At 33.7% G+C, this 19,042-nt stretch overlaps 1 protein-coding gene across 1 annotated transcript; it reads right to left on the minus strand.

Moving 5' to 3' along the window:
* Positions 1-568: 568 nt before the first annotated feature.
* On the minus strand, positions 569-4,977 carry LOC11427435 (zinc finger protein CONSTANS-LIKE 6). Its single transcript, XM_003622218.4, has 3 exons — positions 4,029-4,977; positions 2,627-2,875; positions 569-846 (listed from the first exon to the last, which is right to left on the minus strand). Exons 1-3 carry the CDS (start codon positions 4,812-4,814, stop codon positions 823-825), a joined length of 1,059 nt encoding a protein of 352 aa, XP_003622266.1. The 5' UTR covers positions 4,815-4,977; the 3' UTR covers positions 569-822.
* Positions 4,978-19,042: the final 14,065 nt, after the last annotated feature.

Genomic DNA, 19,042 nt, shown 5'->3' on the forward strand with positions numbered 1-19,042 from the left:
TGTCATTGGACACTTTTAAGATTGATTCGATCACTTTTTAAGTCGGTTTAACCGATCTTAAAAGCGTGTAACTAACTGCCGCTGGAAAGGCCTAGCCACAGTTAACTGTCGCTGGTGTAGTTTTTGTGGTTTCCGCAATTTATTTACATCTTATAGTCCTTTGCTACCCTCATGTTCATTTTTATCACAATAAAAATGCCAAGTCATAAAATAGATTAAGGGTGTGTTTGTTTCAAGTTTACCAAATTTATTCCTAGGAATAACATTCCTTGGAATATAAAGATGAGAATTTTATTCCAAGGAATTTAGGAAAAATATGTTTGGTTAGCTTTATAATATTCCTAGGAACCATAAAAATAGGGATTATAATAGGTAAACTATTTATGAATTTATTCCCATCTCCATGGGAACTTTATTCCCACCCTTTTCCTTGGGAAATTTTTTCTATTCCCAGGAACATTTTATACCAAGGAATAAATTTTAGTAAACTTGTAACAAACATAGGCATATACATTTCTATCATTTTATTCCCGGGAATCAACAATTATAACTTGAAACAAACACACCCTAAAACTAGTTCTATTTACAATAGAACAACAGAATAAAAGAATGTTCATTCATTTAAATTATTTTAATTACACTTTTTTCTTTCAGTGTCTACATTGACATTGTCACACAACTCATTTCCTCCATGAGTTTCCCAATTTTGTTGAAGGTATGGCCTGAGATCTAACTACCAGACCTCTCCAACATTATAAGCTTCATTAGAAATTCTAAAATTCGATCTCCTTCAGGAACAAAGGTCTATTACAAACAATACTTTCATTCCCTCTTCACAAATCGTCCCTGCAAAATGTACCAACAAGAAGAATTTCAGTTAAAAACAGATCTCTAGTAAACCAAATTCTTCAAATTTAGGATATTTTGAGGACTGAATAGACAGGCATGCAAATGCGCGTAATAATCATACGGTCTACTTTCGCTTTTTGTAGATCGTATTTAAAATTTAGACTAAACCGAAAACCTTCGGTTTAGTCCATAAACTATCATTTTAGTTTCTATCAGATTAGCAACAAATAATCTGTGGAGAAACAAGATAATTTCGCTTTTTACAACCAGATTTTTTTCCATATATATCAGTAAGAATCAAAGGATGATCAAAAAAAAAAAAAACAGCATGAATCAAAGGACTGATCACTTTATATAGGTGGTTCAGATTTTACTTCTCAGATCAACCATCAACCATATGTTACATGTGCCACACTTCTCTATGAAACATCTAGTTCTGTCAAATATTTAACTTTTACTACATATGCCTACAATTCAACATTGGACCTAGAAACCAACAGGTCCACAACAGACAGGTAGGCCACCATAGCCCCAAATACAGGAGTGCCCTTTTTGTGTAATCAATGGGACAAGGTCATGAAACACTTTATGCTAGTATATAATTGACTCATAAAATTGAGTTTCAATTCTGATCCTCTCGACTAGCTTCGGCATTTAGAGCTCTTAACATGTACCTTCATCGGCCTTATGACATATTGAACAATATTATTTAAATGAGACTTAAATATGTTTTAGTCCTACTGTTGTAAGATTAATTATGTTCTTCTTTCGTAGGTAAACGTTAGTTGTTAGTAAGTTATAAGTTAGTAAACTCTGGAACTTTTTCTCAAACTTCCACTTGAGCTACGCTTTAATTACAAAAAAATTGTAATGTTACAGGTAAAGAAAGAACTACAACTTGCCTCTAGATCCACTTCCTCCTATTTCCCTCTCCATCATCCTATCACTAGTCACTCCCCCTACTATTAACCCCACAGGCCATGTTATGGTGTTGGAGTAAAAGATGGCCCAGTAGGGAATACCTCACATTGTTAAAATTAAATGTACTAGATTTAACCCAGATTAGTCGGTCCTTTTCTGTATACCGATTTTCGAAACAAAATTGAACTAGCTATAATCTCTAAAATTCCAGAGGTGGATATACCACCACACAGACACACACTCAAAAATGATTCCTTCCTTGGTAAGAAACCGGGTTATGCTTGTATCTACTTTGAGTAGGAAGTGGCTCCGGTTTTGTGTTGGAGCAGATAGCGTTGGGTGAAGGGTAGTTACGGGCCGAACTACTTATGGTTGGTTGGCTGGTTGCCGGCCTTTGCTACTCTTTTTGAACGGTTGTACAAATATTTTTTCTTTTGTTTATTTTGTATGTTGGAAAGGGCTACATCTAGTGCTCCAGTTGTATGTTATGTTGACTTTTTGTAGTTTTCGCTCCTCTTTTACTCCGGTCTCAAATATAAGCAAAAACAAGTCAAATAAAGTTAGTGTATTTGGTTAAAAATGTAAACCAAATCCATCTAACTTGTTTAACTTTTTTTTTTGCTTATATTCGAAACTCAAGGGAGTATATCTTTGCCATTCAAAAAATAAATAACACACACTCAGAAAGAAGTTTCCTTTCTTTTCAAGTAATTTTTTCTATGTATTGTTCTTTTGTCTAGAACAAAACTTTTTCAATTCAGATCACAATCAGATATGTCTAAATGCATGGTGACATAGAATTGAACACAGAAAATTCAACATAATTGCAACTTGCAGTAGAAGTTAGCAATAATACCTTCATCCTAGGCCGTTTTTCAGCATTCAATTTGCGAACTTCATAACGGATCCTCTTAGCAAAGAGTCTGCTTTGCCTCTTTTCTTTGTATCTCAACAAACTTGCCTCTCTCTGCCCAAGCTTCCAACCCATTTCTTGCTTCCAACCCATTTCTTCCTTCACCTTCACATTGTTATTGTTAGCTCCAACACCTTCAGGAACTTTCCATGTGTTCCCATTAACATCACACCCATAACCATCCCATAATACCTGTACAAATACCAAATAGCTTCATCAAAACACTTCATTTGATAGTAACATGTGGGTCCATAATATATTTCTAAATTGATGCATAACCACCTAAAAGATTTTCTCTTGTATCTTACAATTCAATTTATTGCATTAACTTAGGATAAACCTCGTCAAAATAAATGAGATTCGAGGTATAGTTGGAAAAAGAATAATGAATGCATCAAAAAATTTGTACATAGTCGGAGACAAAAACTTTTAGGGACGAAGGGAGTATTTTTTTTTAGTTAAGTAGTCTAGTGGCTGGAGCTTACAGACATTATAAATGTTGAGAAGTGAAAAGTTCGGAGTTCAAACCCCAACCAATCCCTACCTACATATGCATTGTCCATACCAACCGATCTAAACTCACGGGAACGGACAAAGGAAGTATATCACAACCAAAAGGGGGGCCGTTGAAATAAGGGTAAAAGAAAAGCAAAAGGCTTTTATAATTCACCATCGTGTTTTAAATGTAAGATCCTAATCAAGCAGGCCCCTTACCAAAAAGTAACCAATAATAAAAAGTTGTCGGTGCCAAAATGAAATCACACTATTCACCATCCAAAAACATGCACAAAAGAAATTAATAATAAATACCATATATCAGTCACATGCATAATCACAATAAAATAAATCCGTGACGCAATCTAATTTTAGACACACACATAACTCAATAAAAAAAACTCTTAACTAATATAATATTTTCATAACCAATAATTTGTTTTTAAACTGGTTGATTCACTTTTTAAAAGGGTAATCAAAGAATTAAAGTCAATAATTATTAAAAGAAAAATGTTGAAATTTCTTAGATATTAAATCATGAACTTGGTACAAGTTAGAAGAATTTGGCTTAAATCATGAAGAATTATAGCTACATGGATAATAATATGCAGAGGTTGAAATTCGAGCTTCGAATTTTCCACTTCTCCACAATTAGGGTATGTGAGCCACTAAATTAGTTGGAAAAAAATGAAATTTGTCGGCTTGAAATTTGATAAAATTACGAAAATTTTGTCAACTTCAAAGCCGATCGGATCACGATGATACTGTGATTTTGTCAAACTCATTGCGAATCAAATATGTATATGTATGAACCAAATCTAAAAATTGAAATAAAAATTAGTAAAATTACATTGGGAAGGATTCCACCATTGAACAAATCAGGAACAGTCTGAGGAGCCTCATCACAACCATCAACATAAAGAGAACCTTTATCAGACCAAGCATTCAATATCCCATCATGATCCAACTTCAAACTCAAAGACCCAAAAAACGACGTCGTTTCAAATCCAAAACAAGTACTATTAACTTCCTCCATAATTTCCTTCTTCGTTTCTTCAACAACTTCTGAATAACTCACCCATCTCTCTTCACTCTCTTCATCATTCCTCTTCCTCCTCATTGCTTTCCTCACCAACCCTTGATCCATCACCGGACACTTCATCACTGACAATGACTCCTCCTCTTCCTCCGTCGTTGTCAACGTTGTCGATTCATTTTCTAGAAGACCGTTTAGCGTTGCTCCACCGTCTGATGTGAAGAGTAACGCTACATTGTTTTCTTCGTGCATGTCGTGTTCTGTATCGTGATGATGAGCAAACAAATTCACTTGATTTTGTTGTTGTTGTTGTTGTTGTTGTTGTTCTTGTTTTGGTGTTTTTTTGTTGTTGCTGTTTTTGGGTTGGTCTTTGTTTTTTTCTGTTTTTGAGAGCTGTAAACGTAGACTAAGATACTTTGGTTTTTTTCTTTTTGTTTTGTTTCTACGTGATTTTAGTGAAGAGGAAGAGGAAGATGAAGAAGGTGAAATTGATGAACATATATTTTTTTTGGTTTGTTTCTTTCTCTTCTTCATAGTAATAGATTTTGCTTTTCTTTTTGTTTTTGTTGGTGAAAGAGTACTACTGTTCTTGTTGCACATCACTCACTTACACATACACACACTGTTAGCTAACAAAACTACAAAACTAGTTTCTTTCAAGTTTCAAGCACAGTTACCAAACTAGCTTTTATGATGAGAAAATGGAAGAGAGTATAATAATGGAGTGGGGAGAGAAAAGTGAGCAAAAAGGGTGTGACTTTTGTTGAGAGAGGACACTGACCTAAGAGATGATGATGTGATGTGGGGCCCATTGGACACGTGGGGTGTTGTGATTGGTTAAATCAGTGGATTCTAATGTTATCTGGATTTCGCTTTTGGGAAGAGATGAGGTGATAATAGATTGGGTTAAAAAAGTTTTGGCAATCCTTTAATGGTAGTCTAGATTACTCGATTATCTTCCTCGTCCTGTGTCAAATCATTTTTTAATATTTACTATTAATGGGTTGTTAATTTATCTAATACTTCCTCCCTCCCCAAATATAAAATCATTTAACAAAAATTGTTTACCTTTGAATATTTAGTTAACTTGAATTCAAATGGTTAATGTGTTTCATTTAAGAAATAATTATTTAGAAAAATTTAAGTTTGATTTTTGAATGAAACAATTTTGATTTCAATCAAACTTTAGATTACTAGAAATATATTCCTCTACGAACCAATAGTTAACACCAACAAAAAAATATAAAACAATCAACTAATTTCTAGATATATTTATTAAATTTTTTTCAAAAATATATCGCTTATTAATATTATCAATTTGTCTTGAAATATGAAAATAACAATCAATACATTTATATCAAAAAGTATAATTTAGTAATAATCACATAAATTTCAGACAAATTTATTACATCAACAACTTTTTTTTAATGGATAATGTTGAATGGTACGGGATTGTTGGCTACGAAAAATGACGAATGCTTAATTGCTTATTTTCAATGCATAAATCCATGTATTCACATTATATTTGCTAACAATTTCATTGCCACTACCCCCGAAGATTTCAGTCAAACAACAACTAACTCAATTTTTTCTTTCTTTACAAATAATACTAAACCAGTTTTTTAATTCCTTAAATATTGGTGAAGTGGGCATCCGTGAATTTTCGTGAGAAAAACTTCCCGTACTATATAGCACTACTGTTTTTTAATAATCGTAAATTTTGTCACACGTTCTTATAAAATAATCACATAAACAACTTATTTTAATATTTGTAATTTTTGTCACATATTCTTATAAAATATCACATGTTATTATTGTTAGTGTAAACAGTATTGTCAAAATAAAATAAAAATCAACTAATATAAAAAATTATGATCCTTGAAATTTCAGTATATACTTTGTTCTTAGTCGAATTAGGTCATGTTCAATGGTTGGGTTGATTATATTTGATATCGTTAATAGGTTGGGTCTGTTTTTGTCGTTGGAGAAATGTCATTCCGTGTTGACTAGGTTTCTGAAGGGATAGTTTGTCGAATCGACTTATATCGAAGATTCAGATCGCCGAATTCGTTCTTAGTCCAATCAGGTCATATTCAATTGTCAGATTGATTATATTTGATACCTTTAGTCGGTTGGGTACGTTTTGGTCATCGAATGAATGTCATTCCATGTTGACTAGGTGTATGAAGTAATTGTTGGTCGGATTGACTTATACTGAAGATTTTATTCGCCGAAATTCTAGTTCCTACTTCGTTCTTAGTTCAATTAGGTCATATTCTATGGTCAGATTGACTATATTTGATACTATTAGTCGGTTGAGACTGTTTTGATAGTCGGAGGAATTTTCTTCCGTGTTGAGTAGGTTTCTTAAGGGATAATTTGTCAGATTGATTATATTAGATAACATTAGACGGCTGGGTTTATTTTGGTGCTTAGAGGAATGTCATTCGATGTTGACTAGGTTTCTGAAGGGATAGCTTGTCGGATCGACTTATATCGAAGATTCAGATCGCCGAAATTCCAGTTTCTACTTCGTTCTTAGTCCAATTAGGTCATATTTAATGGTCGAATTGATTATATTTAATATTGTTAGTCGAATGTGTGTGTTTCAATCGTTAAAAAGTTTCTTCCATGTTGATTAGGTTTCTTAAGGGATAGTTTGTCGGATTAACTTATACTGAAGGTTCCAATTATCGAAATTTGAAGCCTTGCTTCATTCATAATCCAATTTGGCCCCTGATTCGGGAAAGGTGGATATGTGTGAGGAAGGAAAGATATTGTCGATGATGGTAAGATCCATTAGTCTTAATTTATCTTACACTTAAAAATCATGATCCATTGTGGACCATATATGGTACCATGGTACTGGTCCACGGAAGCACTCACCTATATACATTTACCTTCTTTCAAAAGCAATAACGGATTTCAATTCAATAATTTTCGAGTCTAAATTTTTCTTTCTTTTCTTTTGTAGCAAACTATCCGGTTTTCATGATAATAGAGCTTTGTTAATCTGAAATTTAACTCGAAGCTAAATAAAATATGTTCAAAAATTGTCTCACATATAAATTGAATTTAATATCTTTTAAATAACCCGTCCATCCGTAGAATAAATTAATCACTTAAACACAATTATTTAGTTTCTTAAACTTCCGTCTATCATTAGATTTTTTTTTTGACAAAGTCTACCATTAGATTTAGCTCTTGGATATATATTATAATACAAATATTTAACATTTTTCATAAAAAAAAAAATGCATTTTAATTTTCGCTTATGAAAAGAAGGTATAAGCGGATATCAAACACCGACAAAATAAATTTATTTTAGGCTTAAATATGATATTAGTTCCTGCAATTTGGGTCGGTTTTGAATTTCGTCCCTGTAAAAAAATAAAAACTTTGAATTACATAAAAAAAAATTTGTTTGAAAAAGATCCCTGACCCCACATTTTTTATGATGTGGCATGTTCTTGCCACGTGGCAGTTGCTGACTGTGCAACTTATGCCACGTGGCGCTTACGTGGCATGCCACATAATATTAAATTTTTAAAAAGAATTTTTAAATTCTAAAAATTGTTTTTAAAATTTAAAAATATAAAAAAAATTAAAAAATCTGAAAAAAATATTAAAATTATTTTTATCATATAATTTTAAAAAAAAAATTTATTTTTTTTAAAATTATAAAATTTCTTCTGAAAAAAAAAATGAAATGATTTTTTTAATTTTTTTTTAAAATATGAAGAAAAAAATATAATTTTCAAATTAAAAAAAATTAATGGTCGAAAATTTAATTTTAATAGTTTTTTTTCGATTTTTTTAAATGATTTTTGAATTTATTTTCATATTTTTTTAATTTAAAAAAATAATTTTAATTTTTTAATTACGTGGCTGCCATGTCAGCGCCACATGGCAAAACCCATGCCACATCATCAAAAATGTGGGGCCAGGGACCTTTTTCAAACAAAAAAAATTTTACAGGGATGTTTTTCAAACTTTTTTTTTTACAGGGACGAAAATCAAAACGGGCCCAAATTACAGGGACGAAAATGATATTTAAGCCTTTATTTTATTATTACACCTCATTCTTTATAATCCATGGTTTTATTTTACTCACGTGATGTTTGTGATTTGTACTTATGAACTAATTTTATTTTGAAAGGGATCATGTATCTTTTTTTTTTGGCAAAATTACACTTTTAGTCCTTTAACTTAATTTCATGTAACAATTTGGTCCTTTATCTTTTTTTCATTTCAATTTGGTCCTTTTTGTCCATTTTCATATGAATTTTTAAGCTTAAAATTCATGATTTTATTTTCTTATGGTCCTTCAATCTTCAAATCTATGATCATCGTCTATGTTTGCATAAGAATATTAGATTTGAAGCTTGAAAATGTACATGAAAATGGACAAAAAGGATCAAATTGAAATGAAAAAAAGATAAAGGACCAAATTGTTACCTGAAATTAAGTTAAGGGACTAAAAATGTAATTTTACCTTTTTTTTTTTGAAGAAACTAAAATGGGATATATAAACAATAATGGAGACGCCTCTGAAGCACAAGGTGTACTAAAGAGGAAGCTCAAAAAACAAGATGTCTATCAGAATTACAAGAACGAACATTACCCTGTACCCAAACAAAACAAATGGTCAGACCGCCACTGCTCACAACCATACACAAAAGAGGCGCTATTCGCCTTTAGTCATTAATAGGAGTGGAATTTAACTTTTTCCGTAAGCCCCGTAATGGAACAGTGAACGTTATTAAAATTTATATTATTGCGTTCTTTCCATATGAGCCACACACACAACAACCACAACAGTTGAAGAAAAGATCGACGACTTCTCGTGGCACCTAAGTAGTTAGTAAATTGGGTGAAATGAACACCTATAACATTATGCTCAACACCTGCTATACCAAGCCATAACCTGACATGCTGCCACAAGGAGCCAAAACAATCACAAGTAAGGAACAAATGTTGGGCGCTCTCCAGAAAGCCGCAGCCCGCCACACACGAAGAGTCATCTGCTTGAATAATGTCGCGGTGCAAGAGTTTGGATTTTGTCGGCAACCTGTCTCGAAGTAACCTCCAAGCTAAGATAGAAACCTTTGAGGGAACCTGATTGTGCCAAATAAGAGTGTCGGATTCATCCACAGTAGAGGAGGCTGAGCAGAGAGCACCTGATAACCTGAACGCACTATGTAACCTGTAGTAATGTCGGGTTGCCACTTCCAAGAATCTGAAACATTAATCTGCAAAGTAACATTAGAAAGTAACAACCTACACTCCTCTACCATTTCCTCCTCCCACGCCCACAACCTCCGCCTCCACTGCCACGCCTCACCCCCTCTCCCCAACCTAACAAGAACATCGATGTTACTGAATTCTGTAACACCCCGTTACCCAAAAGTAATTAAATAACAAATATATATCAGAGTATTTCACCAAACGGGTATGCTACATTGCAATTTCAAAAATTCTTAAATAGAAAATGAAACTATTTAATTAAACCAATTGATAAAATATGAAAACATAGCAGCGAAATAGTTTTCAATCCAACAACAGCCTACGGCATTAAAGGCCTTAGCATAAGTCAACAACATTGTTCAAGAGACAATAAAAGGCTCCACATCACAATTCCAAAATTTGATACATGGAAGGAAATAAACAATAAAATAAATAATAGTTCCCATCCCACGTATCAGAGCCCTAGACACGACATTGAGCCACCACCAACTACTCAGGATCACCTGCAAGTTACCCATAGGAAGGGCAACATTTTCAAGCAGAAGAGGTGAGATTCACAACAATAAATATAGATATTAAAATCTTCAATTGAATCTAACACCCTAATCATCAAACACATAATATATAACTATATGTATAAGTCACAAGCAACAACAACATCAACAATACACCACCATCACAATGAATATATAAATGCATATTCAACATCAACATCAACCATCAGATAATAACTGCAATCAACAACTAAGACTCATGCACATGACATGACAACACTGCTAAGACACCATCTTAGACTCCTCAATGAAATGCAATATGCATGTGGTACCAAACAGGACCGAAGCCCTCACCGCTTTTGAATGGTTAAAGCATTCATCAGGACCGAAGCCCTCACCGCTGTTGAGCAACTAGTACTCCAGGACCGAAGCCCTCACCGCTGTTTTATGCATATGCAATGGACCTACTTGTGTATATCTACATACAACTGACCATGCAATGCAACTCAATATGACTCCACTTTAATAATATGTATGATTCAACAATTGGCATACATTTCAACCATCATCAGTAATCATTAATCCAGTAGTTCAATCAACCAAAATAATGCATAATTATATATAACCATGCTCAAAAACAACAACATCAAACACTACTATTCAAGTTAGCAAAACAACATTCAGGAACTGTGCAGCTCGCCTCGCGAGCACAACTGCTCGCCATGGCGAGTTCAAGGCGAACTCGAGGCGAGTGAACATCAGGTGCTCTCGGGAAAAATGACATTTTCTCACTCAAATCCAAATTCTAAGTTCCCTATTCATCTTTTTAACCTAGAACTTTCACCATTTATCATTAATATCATCTAGGTACCTTAAACCATCCCCAAAACATCTTATAACAACTTTTCAAAAATCAAGTTTTATCCAGGCTTGCTCGCCATGGCGAGTTGGACTGCTCGCGAGGCGAGTGATGATGTTGCTCACTCGCGAGGCGAGACATGAATGCTCGCGAGGCGAGCGATGAACATCAGTACGAGCAGAAAACTGGTTTTACCCAAAAATCCCATTTTTCTTCCAATCACTCCCCAAATTAGTTTACAGATATATAATTAAGTGTTCTATGCAACCAGAAACTAATTCTAACATCAAAATCCTGCTTACAACATCAAAATCATCATTTTGTCATAAAACCCCAAAATCTCAATTCCTCACCAAAACCTGTTAAACTCAAAATCAGACTTTAATAGCTACAATACTGAAGTAAACCTCACCCTTACCTTAATTCAGAATGAAAAATGCACAGCAAAAAGGGTTCCTCTGGTTCTAAGTTGCTCTTCTCTCCTTCTTCTCCCAAAGTTGGTTTTTACGTGAAACTGGTTTTCTGACATCCATCCTTTTCTTAACTTCCCATTAATTGTAACTCCCTACTATTTTCATTTAACTCCCCATAATTTCTCTTAACTCTTACTAATTCCCCCAAACACCAAAATAATTATTATTTCATACTTATTCTGATTATTATTAAATAACTATATAATAAAATAATTCACCACATAAATCATCCAAAATCACACATATATATATATAAATATAAGCATATACTCCGCATAAATCATCAAACATCATATATAAATATATATATACTCCACATAAATTAAAATAATTAATTATAACAACTAGGGCGTTACAAATTCGACTTGTTCACCACCAGCTCAAACAACCGAGCAAAACGCTGACAGAGAGGGACCTCCCCTATCCAACAGTCGCGCCGAAACATCGTGGCAGCCCCATCACCCACCTTTCTCGACACCCTCTCTGAGAACCAACTCTCACCTTCCTCTCCTAAACCATCTCTAATCCTAGCCACCTCTCTCTCCACCAAAAGGAACAACTCCGGCCCCCGACCTCCAACCTCCCTGCCTCCTCACCATACCTAGCAGCCAACACCCTATACCAAAATCCCTATCTATAAACCAACATCCTCCAACACCATTTTCCTAACATAGCTAAAATTAAACTCCCTCAACCGCGTAACCCCCAAACCTCCATTCTCGGATCATGTATCTTTTGATTTTTTTTTTACCATGCATATGTTTGCATCGCTTCTACATCATTAAAAACTCCTTTTTTTTTAAGTAGCTTAATGGTTAGAATTTACACATTTTAAATGTGGAGAAGTGAGGTGTCCTAGTTCAAACCAAATTAGCCCCATAAAATATTTATGGTCATGATTTACAAAGATTTGTGTTTTCCTTTACGGTGTTTCCGTTCATATTTACTATATATATTTTCACCATTCTTTTACGATATATTTGATCATTTTTGACAACTAACTCTATTATTATTTAACTTTAATATATTTTATAAAAAAATATTTTGTGAAAAAAATTAGTTTAATGATTTTAATTATTATTTTTATATTAATATATAAAAAATTTATTTATTTAAATTATATAATATAACTACATTTATTATTGATCTACCTATACATTCAACTATATCAATTTATTTGTATTTAACTATGTCTATTTTAGTAATTATACATTCAAAAACAATTTTGATCAAAATCATCCAAACATCATTCATTATGCTAAATCAATTTTGCTATCTAAACATAAATCAATTCTCACTAAATCAATTATGTCCACTGCACTCATTTCTCAGGTTGATGAGGATTGAATTATTTGGAAAGCGAAACGACATGGCAAGTATTCTGTTCGCAGTGCTTACATCATACATGTTATGTGTATCTGAGTTAATTGACTCCTCTCATCTTTGGCGTCCGGGGTTTTGGTCGAGGATTTGGAATCTTAATTAAGGTCCCGCCGAAAGTCAAGAATTTAGTTTGGTGTATGTGTCGGGGCTACTTGCCGACTCACGTATGTCTTCATGACAAAGGCGTTGTCTGCCCGACAAATTGTGCTAGTTGTCAATCGAACCATGAAGACCTCACTCATGTATTTTTTGACTGTCCTTTTGCTGTCCAGGTGTGGAATCAGACTGGTCTTAATTAGGGGTTATGTTCAGCATGCTCTATCCAGTACCTTTTCGGCTACAGATGCTATTTTTTCGTTGTTAGAATGTTTATCTGGTGAATTAGCACAACGTTTGGCAACTATGCTTCAGAGTATTTGGAAGCATCGCAATCTCAAAGTGTGGAGCGTGCTTGGAATATGGTCGTTGATTGGCAGTTGGCTAATTTCCCCGCGACTCTTGCATCTTCAGATCACCAGCCGCCGCCGCTTGATGGGGCGCGCGCGGGGGCAGGGGGGGTTCTTCTTCGCTTCCACATCCTGTTAATAGGTGGCCGCCCCCTCCGCCGGGAAGGTTCAAATGCAATATTGATGTTGTTTCTCTTCTAATCTTGATCGTACAGGTATTGACATTTGTTTCGTGATTTTGATGGCATCTTTGTTCTGACAAAAGTTGTTAGTTATCCTTGCCTAGTTTCCGTTGATGTGGGTGAAGCTATGGGTTTGCATCCGGCCTTGCAATGGTTGAGTAATATGCAATTTGACAGTGTGAATTTTGAAACGGATTCTAAGCTAACAACTGATGCTTTCATTTCTACTAGAAATGACACGTCCGAATTTGGTTGCATTATTCTTCTTGTTGTTCTTTATTTAGTTCTACTTTTTCCAACTCTATGATGGAGTTTGTTAGGCGACAAATAAACGGAGTTGCTCATGCCCTTGCAAGAGTAGCCACGTTGCTCGCTAGTCCCGCTGTTTATTTTCATATACCCTAATATATTGAAACACTTATTATCAATGAAATGCTATAAACATATTTCTTTAAAAAAAAATGTCTACTACAGAACCAAACAAACACTATATATTTTGTTGATTAAATTATTAATTTAATTTATATTTAATGTCAGCCTAAAGTTATTTTATATTACATCTAGTTATGTGTTGAAATTTTAAACTGATAGTATATAGAAATTAATGTTTCATATTTTCTATTCAAACGAGACAGTTTAAAATTTAAAATATCCAAACTTTCACCTAATTAGGGATTTTATTACAAAAGAATTATGGTAGATTTGAAATGAATTACAAATTTAAGTTATTTAGATAATTTATGAGAGATTATTGTGATTTTAGAAGTAGCCGCCCTAATTTTTTTTATAGTGAGAGAAACTTCAACTTCTCTAAAACTAAAAGTTTTCTTTCTCTTTCGCTCATCGAGAAGGGGTGATTTTAGTTTATTTTTTGACCTAGAATCACCCCTTGCATTTTTTTTCCATTTCTTTCAATCTAAATAAGTGATTTTTAACATCTATCAAATATTTTCTTTTGTGTTTTTTCGTGATTTCGTTGTCTGAGTGCGGCGTTGTGTTGTTCGTCGAATCGCCGTCTTGTTCGATGTTGTTCGAGCTCGCGTCTTGTTGCGGTGTTTGTTTGGTTCATATTGAAAGATTAAATTCAGTCAATTACAAATTTAATTAATGATTTGGACGTCAACGTTGCAGATCCGAAAAATGAGTATTTTGGTGATTTATATTTTACAATATTATTTGTAGGTATTTTGATGTTGTATGCTATTAACTTAGGTGTCTTAAGTTTGTATGCAGATTCATCATTTACGTTTTTAGCGATGTTGATCATGTTATTGTATCTGATGTATTATATCAATTTGAATAAATGAATATCGTTTTGTTTTTGTAAAAAAAAAAAAAAATTATTTAGAAAATTTAAGTCAAAATATCAACTAAAATCAAGAAATTAGTTCAAACTTCTATTATCTATGCTTGAATTATATGTGTATTTTGACTACTACAATTATTTTTACATTATTGGAAGGAGACAAGAGTGTCACAAGCATTTGAATATTGATAGATGATGAATCTGATTTTAGGAGAGAAATCGAGAAAGGCATGTAGAGCCATAAGTGAATAAGAATTGCACGAGAAAAGTGCATGATGGGCCCCTCCATTCCCACTTTTCACATCCCCAGCGGCTAGTGTCCAAACAACAACCTGCTAGTTGCAATTATTTTTTTGTTTTGAGAAATCTTGATGGTTGCAATGTGTTGCAAACTAAGTTGTAAGCCTTATTTGATCTCGTAGTCCTCTGAATAATTTCAAGTTTTCATTTTGGTCCCACAATTAATAAAACGTACGTTTAAGTCCTTCATTTTCTCCGTTTGTCAAATAAATCTTTCGGTGTTAAGTTTAACCTCAAATATCTATGGTGGTCCAACATTATAGATAGTGCACCATATACCCTATTAATTTCTTTAATTTAAACCATTCGATTTATTTTTTAAAAAGAGGACTGTTAGATCATGAAGATCCATTGTATGTTACAGTATACTATCAACAACTAATATTTTCCCCATTTCTTCATTTCTTACTTGATCAACATATCATCTTCATCATCAATCTTCATAGAAAAATCCAACAAAAAACACCCAGAACATACAAAATCAAATTAACCCAAAACTGAGTTAATTCAAAACTGAGTTAATTTAGGATTTATAACAGCGACCTTAACAAGGGAAGAAGACCACAAAAAATTATGAGCAATTTGGGATAAATCTCTTTGATTTTACCATTGTTCGAAAAACCCCATGAAACCACACCTGCTAGCTCTATTCTTCATCTCGTTTGATTAAAATTTGGGGAAAAATTGAGTTTTTCTCAGTTTAATTTAGTTTTTTGAACTTCCACCCAAACACTTCCAAGGCGACTCCTTCACCTCCACCACGCCGTCGTCAGCCTTAGCATCTCGCCACCGTTTCCGCTATTCTCACCTCTTCTTTCAATTTCAACCTTTCTATCATTTTATTTATTTTCTGAATCTCTTTTTTGTTAATTTTTGCAGAAACGTGAAAAAGGGCTTGTAAATATTAAGTCATCATTTTATCACTTTGACCCTTTCTTCAATCTATTCCTCTTATTTGTTTAGTTTTCAAATATTCAGTCACTTTAACACTATAATTGATTTTCCAATTTAATTGTGCTATTTTGATTTTAGGATTTTTATGCTTATTAATGTTGTTGTTCTTGTAGCAATTGAAGGATGGATTATTTTGGTGACTCGTGTACACGAGGAAGCAAGATGATTATGATGGTGCAATATTTTTAACCCATCATCTTCCATCCTTGAACCTATCCTTGAACCTGTTTTTAACCCAGCCTCTGTTGACACTGCTACTAATAACATGGAACTATCAGATTCTGATGATGAAGGTATTCCTGTTATCATTGTCAACAGAAACCAAGACTTACCCTCATCCTTAACTTCTCAACCAAACCAAGACTTACGTACACCTCCAGCTACCCAACCTATAACTGTCTCACCTCCTCCTATCCTTACCTCACAAACAGATCGGAGAGAAGTTGTAACAATATTTTTTAGGATCTGATGGAGTTGGTCAATTCAAGGAATCTTTCAGAGACTATCAGTGCAAGCTCAGAATTAGGCTCTGAAGAAATGGTTTGATGAAGTGATTGAGAGCATGAAAGTTGTAGAAGTCAAGAGGAATATGAAAGAATTATCTGACTCTCCTCACTATGTGGATCTTTCGAAGATAATTTAAGAAGCTGTTAGATCAGGTCTTAACACTTCATGGATAACTCAGATGCATATCACCCCAGAGAAACCAGTTCTGAAAGCTTTGAATATGAAAGACCCTGAAGAAGTAAAGTTTGTTGAGAAACTTCAGGAAGATTTGTTTGAGCAAAATATGGTATCTTAAGCTTTGAGGAGACAACTTGCTGAAGTCAAGGAAGAACAGAAGCAACAGAAAGCAATTCAAGAAGCTCAGATTAAAAAGACAAAGGATCTGGAAATGATTGTGAAGCAACAATTTGAAGAGATTAAGTCTGAGATTGCCTCTTTTCTTAAGATGACGCAGCAACAACAAGAACAACAACCTTAGAATGCACACCTTGTGTTTATTTATTGTTGTTTACATTATGCCTCTGAAACTTATGTGTTGTCTATGATACATTGTTTATACTCTGATAATGTTTTGCTTTAATATGTTAGAAATATTCATGTTTTATCCATCTTTTTCTTACTTCTCTCTTTAAATATTTTAGTCTTTTTGTTGGTCTATATGGCTAGATTTTCTGGAGATTTGATAAAAGAGGATTTTTAATGAAGAAGTTGACTATTGAAAATTTGCTTGAACAATCATAATCAATAAAACAACAAGAAGCAAATATATGTAGAATAAGATTTTATCTTAGAATTGAGAGATTCACGATACAAATCTTTTTACACAATCAATTATTAACAATCCTTGAACAAGGTTCAAAACAATACACAATTTCAAACCAAACCTATATGACAATAAACCTAATTATCAATAGAAAATACAATACACATGAAATTGAATAATTGAGTGGGTATTGCAATTAATTGATCCAAGTGAAATTGTTTTAACCTAAATCAAATGGATTTAGATTAACCTTTTGAGAAAACACTACTTAGATCAAAACTAGCAATTCATTAATCATCTATTCAATTAATCAAGTGCAATATTAAAAAGTAGAGAGAGAGAGAGAGAGAGAGAGAGAGAGAGAGAGAGAGAGAACCGATGTTTATAGTAGTTCACCCTTGTTTGTCCTCGTTAAGGGCCACCTCTACTCTACTTGATGAAGTACACCTTTACCAAGGTCATCCACTATGTATGAAAAGTTGATTACAATGTTTATAAGAGTTCCTTCAAATGAAATCCCTAATTTTTCAACTCCTATGTAAAACACTCCCCCAAACTTCAAGTACCCCTTGAATTTGGTGCTCCTTGAATCTTTGGATCCTTGAATTACCCGTGCACTCCTTCGAACTCTTCACTCGAGTCTTCAATGCTACATCCGGCAAACGAACCCCCTTCAACTTCAAGAACGGTTAGAAAGACCCCCAAGTCCTTTGGAGGTGGAATGAGATTATTCACTTCCTTTGAAGCCTTGATTAAGCCCAATCAATCTTCTTGAGAGAACCAACTTACAATCCCTACTAGCACCCTAGAGAATCTATACACTCAAAGAACAAAGTGATTCTAAAAAAAAGTGTTTAATCTTGAAGAATGTATGAACAATGAGTTTTTGAGACCTAGAGAGAATAGATGCAAATGATTCAATCAATTAGGAGAAAGGAGGAGAAGAGTATATATAGTAGTGAAGGGAAAGGCTAAAAAGTCGCACAAAATTAACTAAGTGAATCGATTCACTTAATGTATGAATCGATTCAAACCATTTAAGACAAAAGAAAGAAAAGGAAAAACGTGATGAAGAATGAAACGTGTCAAGTGAAAAATGAAACTACTCAAAAAGGCCATAAGGAGATTGATACGATTCAAGGCTAGATTGAATCGATTCAAGCTATGTTAGAGAGTTTGATGAATCGTTTCAAACAAAGAATGATACGATTCATAATTGAATCGACTCGCTATATAGGTGATAAGATTCAAAAGAAGTGAGAGAGCACCAAAATGGTGCAAGAGCAATTGGAAGGAGACAAGAGTGTCACAAGAATTGAATATTGATAGATGATGAATTGCAATTAGGAGAAAAATGCATGTAGAGCCATAAGTGAATAAGAATTGCACGAGAAAAGTCCATGATGGACCCCTCCATTCCCACTTTTCCATTCCCCAGCGGCTAGTGTCCAAACAACAAACCTGCTAGTTGCAATTATTTTTTTGTTTTGAGAAATCTTGATGGTTGGAATGTGTTGCAAACTAATTTGTAATTAAGGGAGTGCAAAAATTTTGATTAACCATAACCAAATCAATAACCTCCTGCCCATATTCTAAAAGTTCAGTCCATTTAATACAAAAACTAACGTGGTCATTTAACAAAACAACAATAAATCAGTTTATTATTTAATGAATTAAGTATGACTTACTCATAAGGTTCTATAATTAAAGTTTATTGTGAAGTAAGATAACATTATTAAATCATAAAGAAGGTACCGCCAGAAGCACTAGAAATAAACTCTCCTCAACGCCTCTCAAAAGCATATCATGTAAGAATCTGAAAATGTTGAATTCAGAGAAGAAGTTGAATACCCAAGGAAACACAACAAATGTATGGGGAGCGACAAGTCCAACTGGTGTAGGTTCCATCATTTA

This window comes from Medicago truncatula, chromosome 7, assembly GCF_003473485.1.
Source record: "Medicago truncatula cultivar Jemalong A17 chromosome 7, MtrunA17r5.0-ANR, whole genome shotgun sequence".
In the NCBI taxonomy this organism is placed as follows: Eukaryota; Viridiplantae; Streptophyta; class Magnoliopsida; order Fabales; family Fabaceae; genus Medicago; species Medicago truncatula.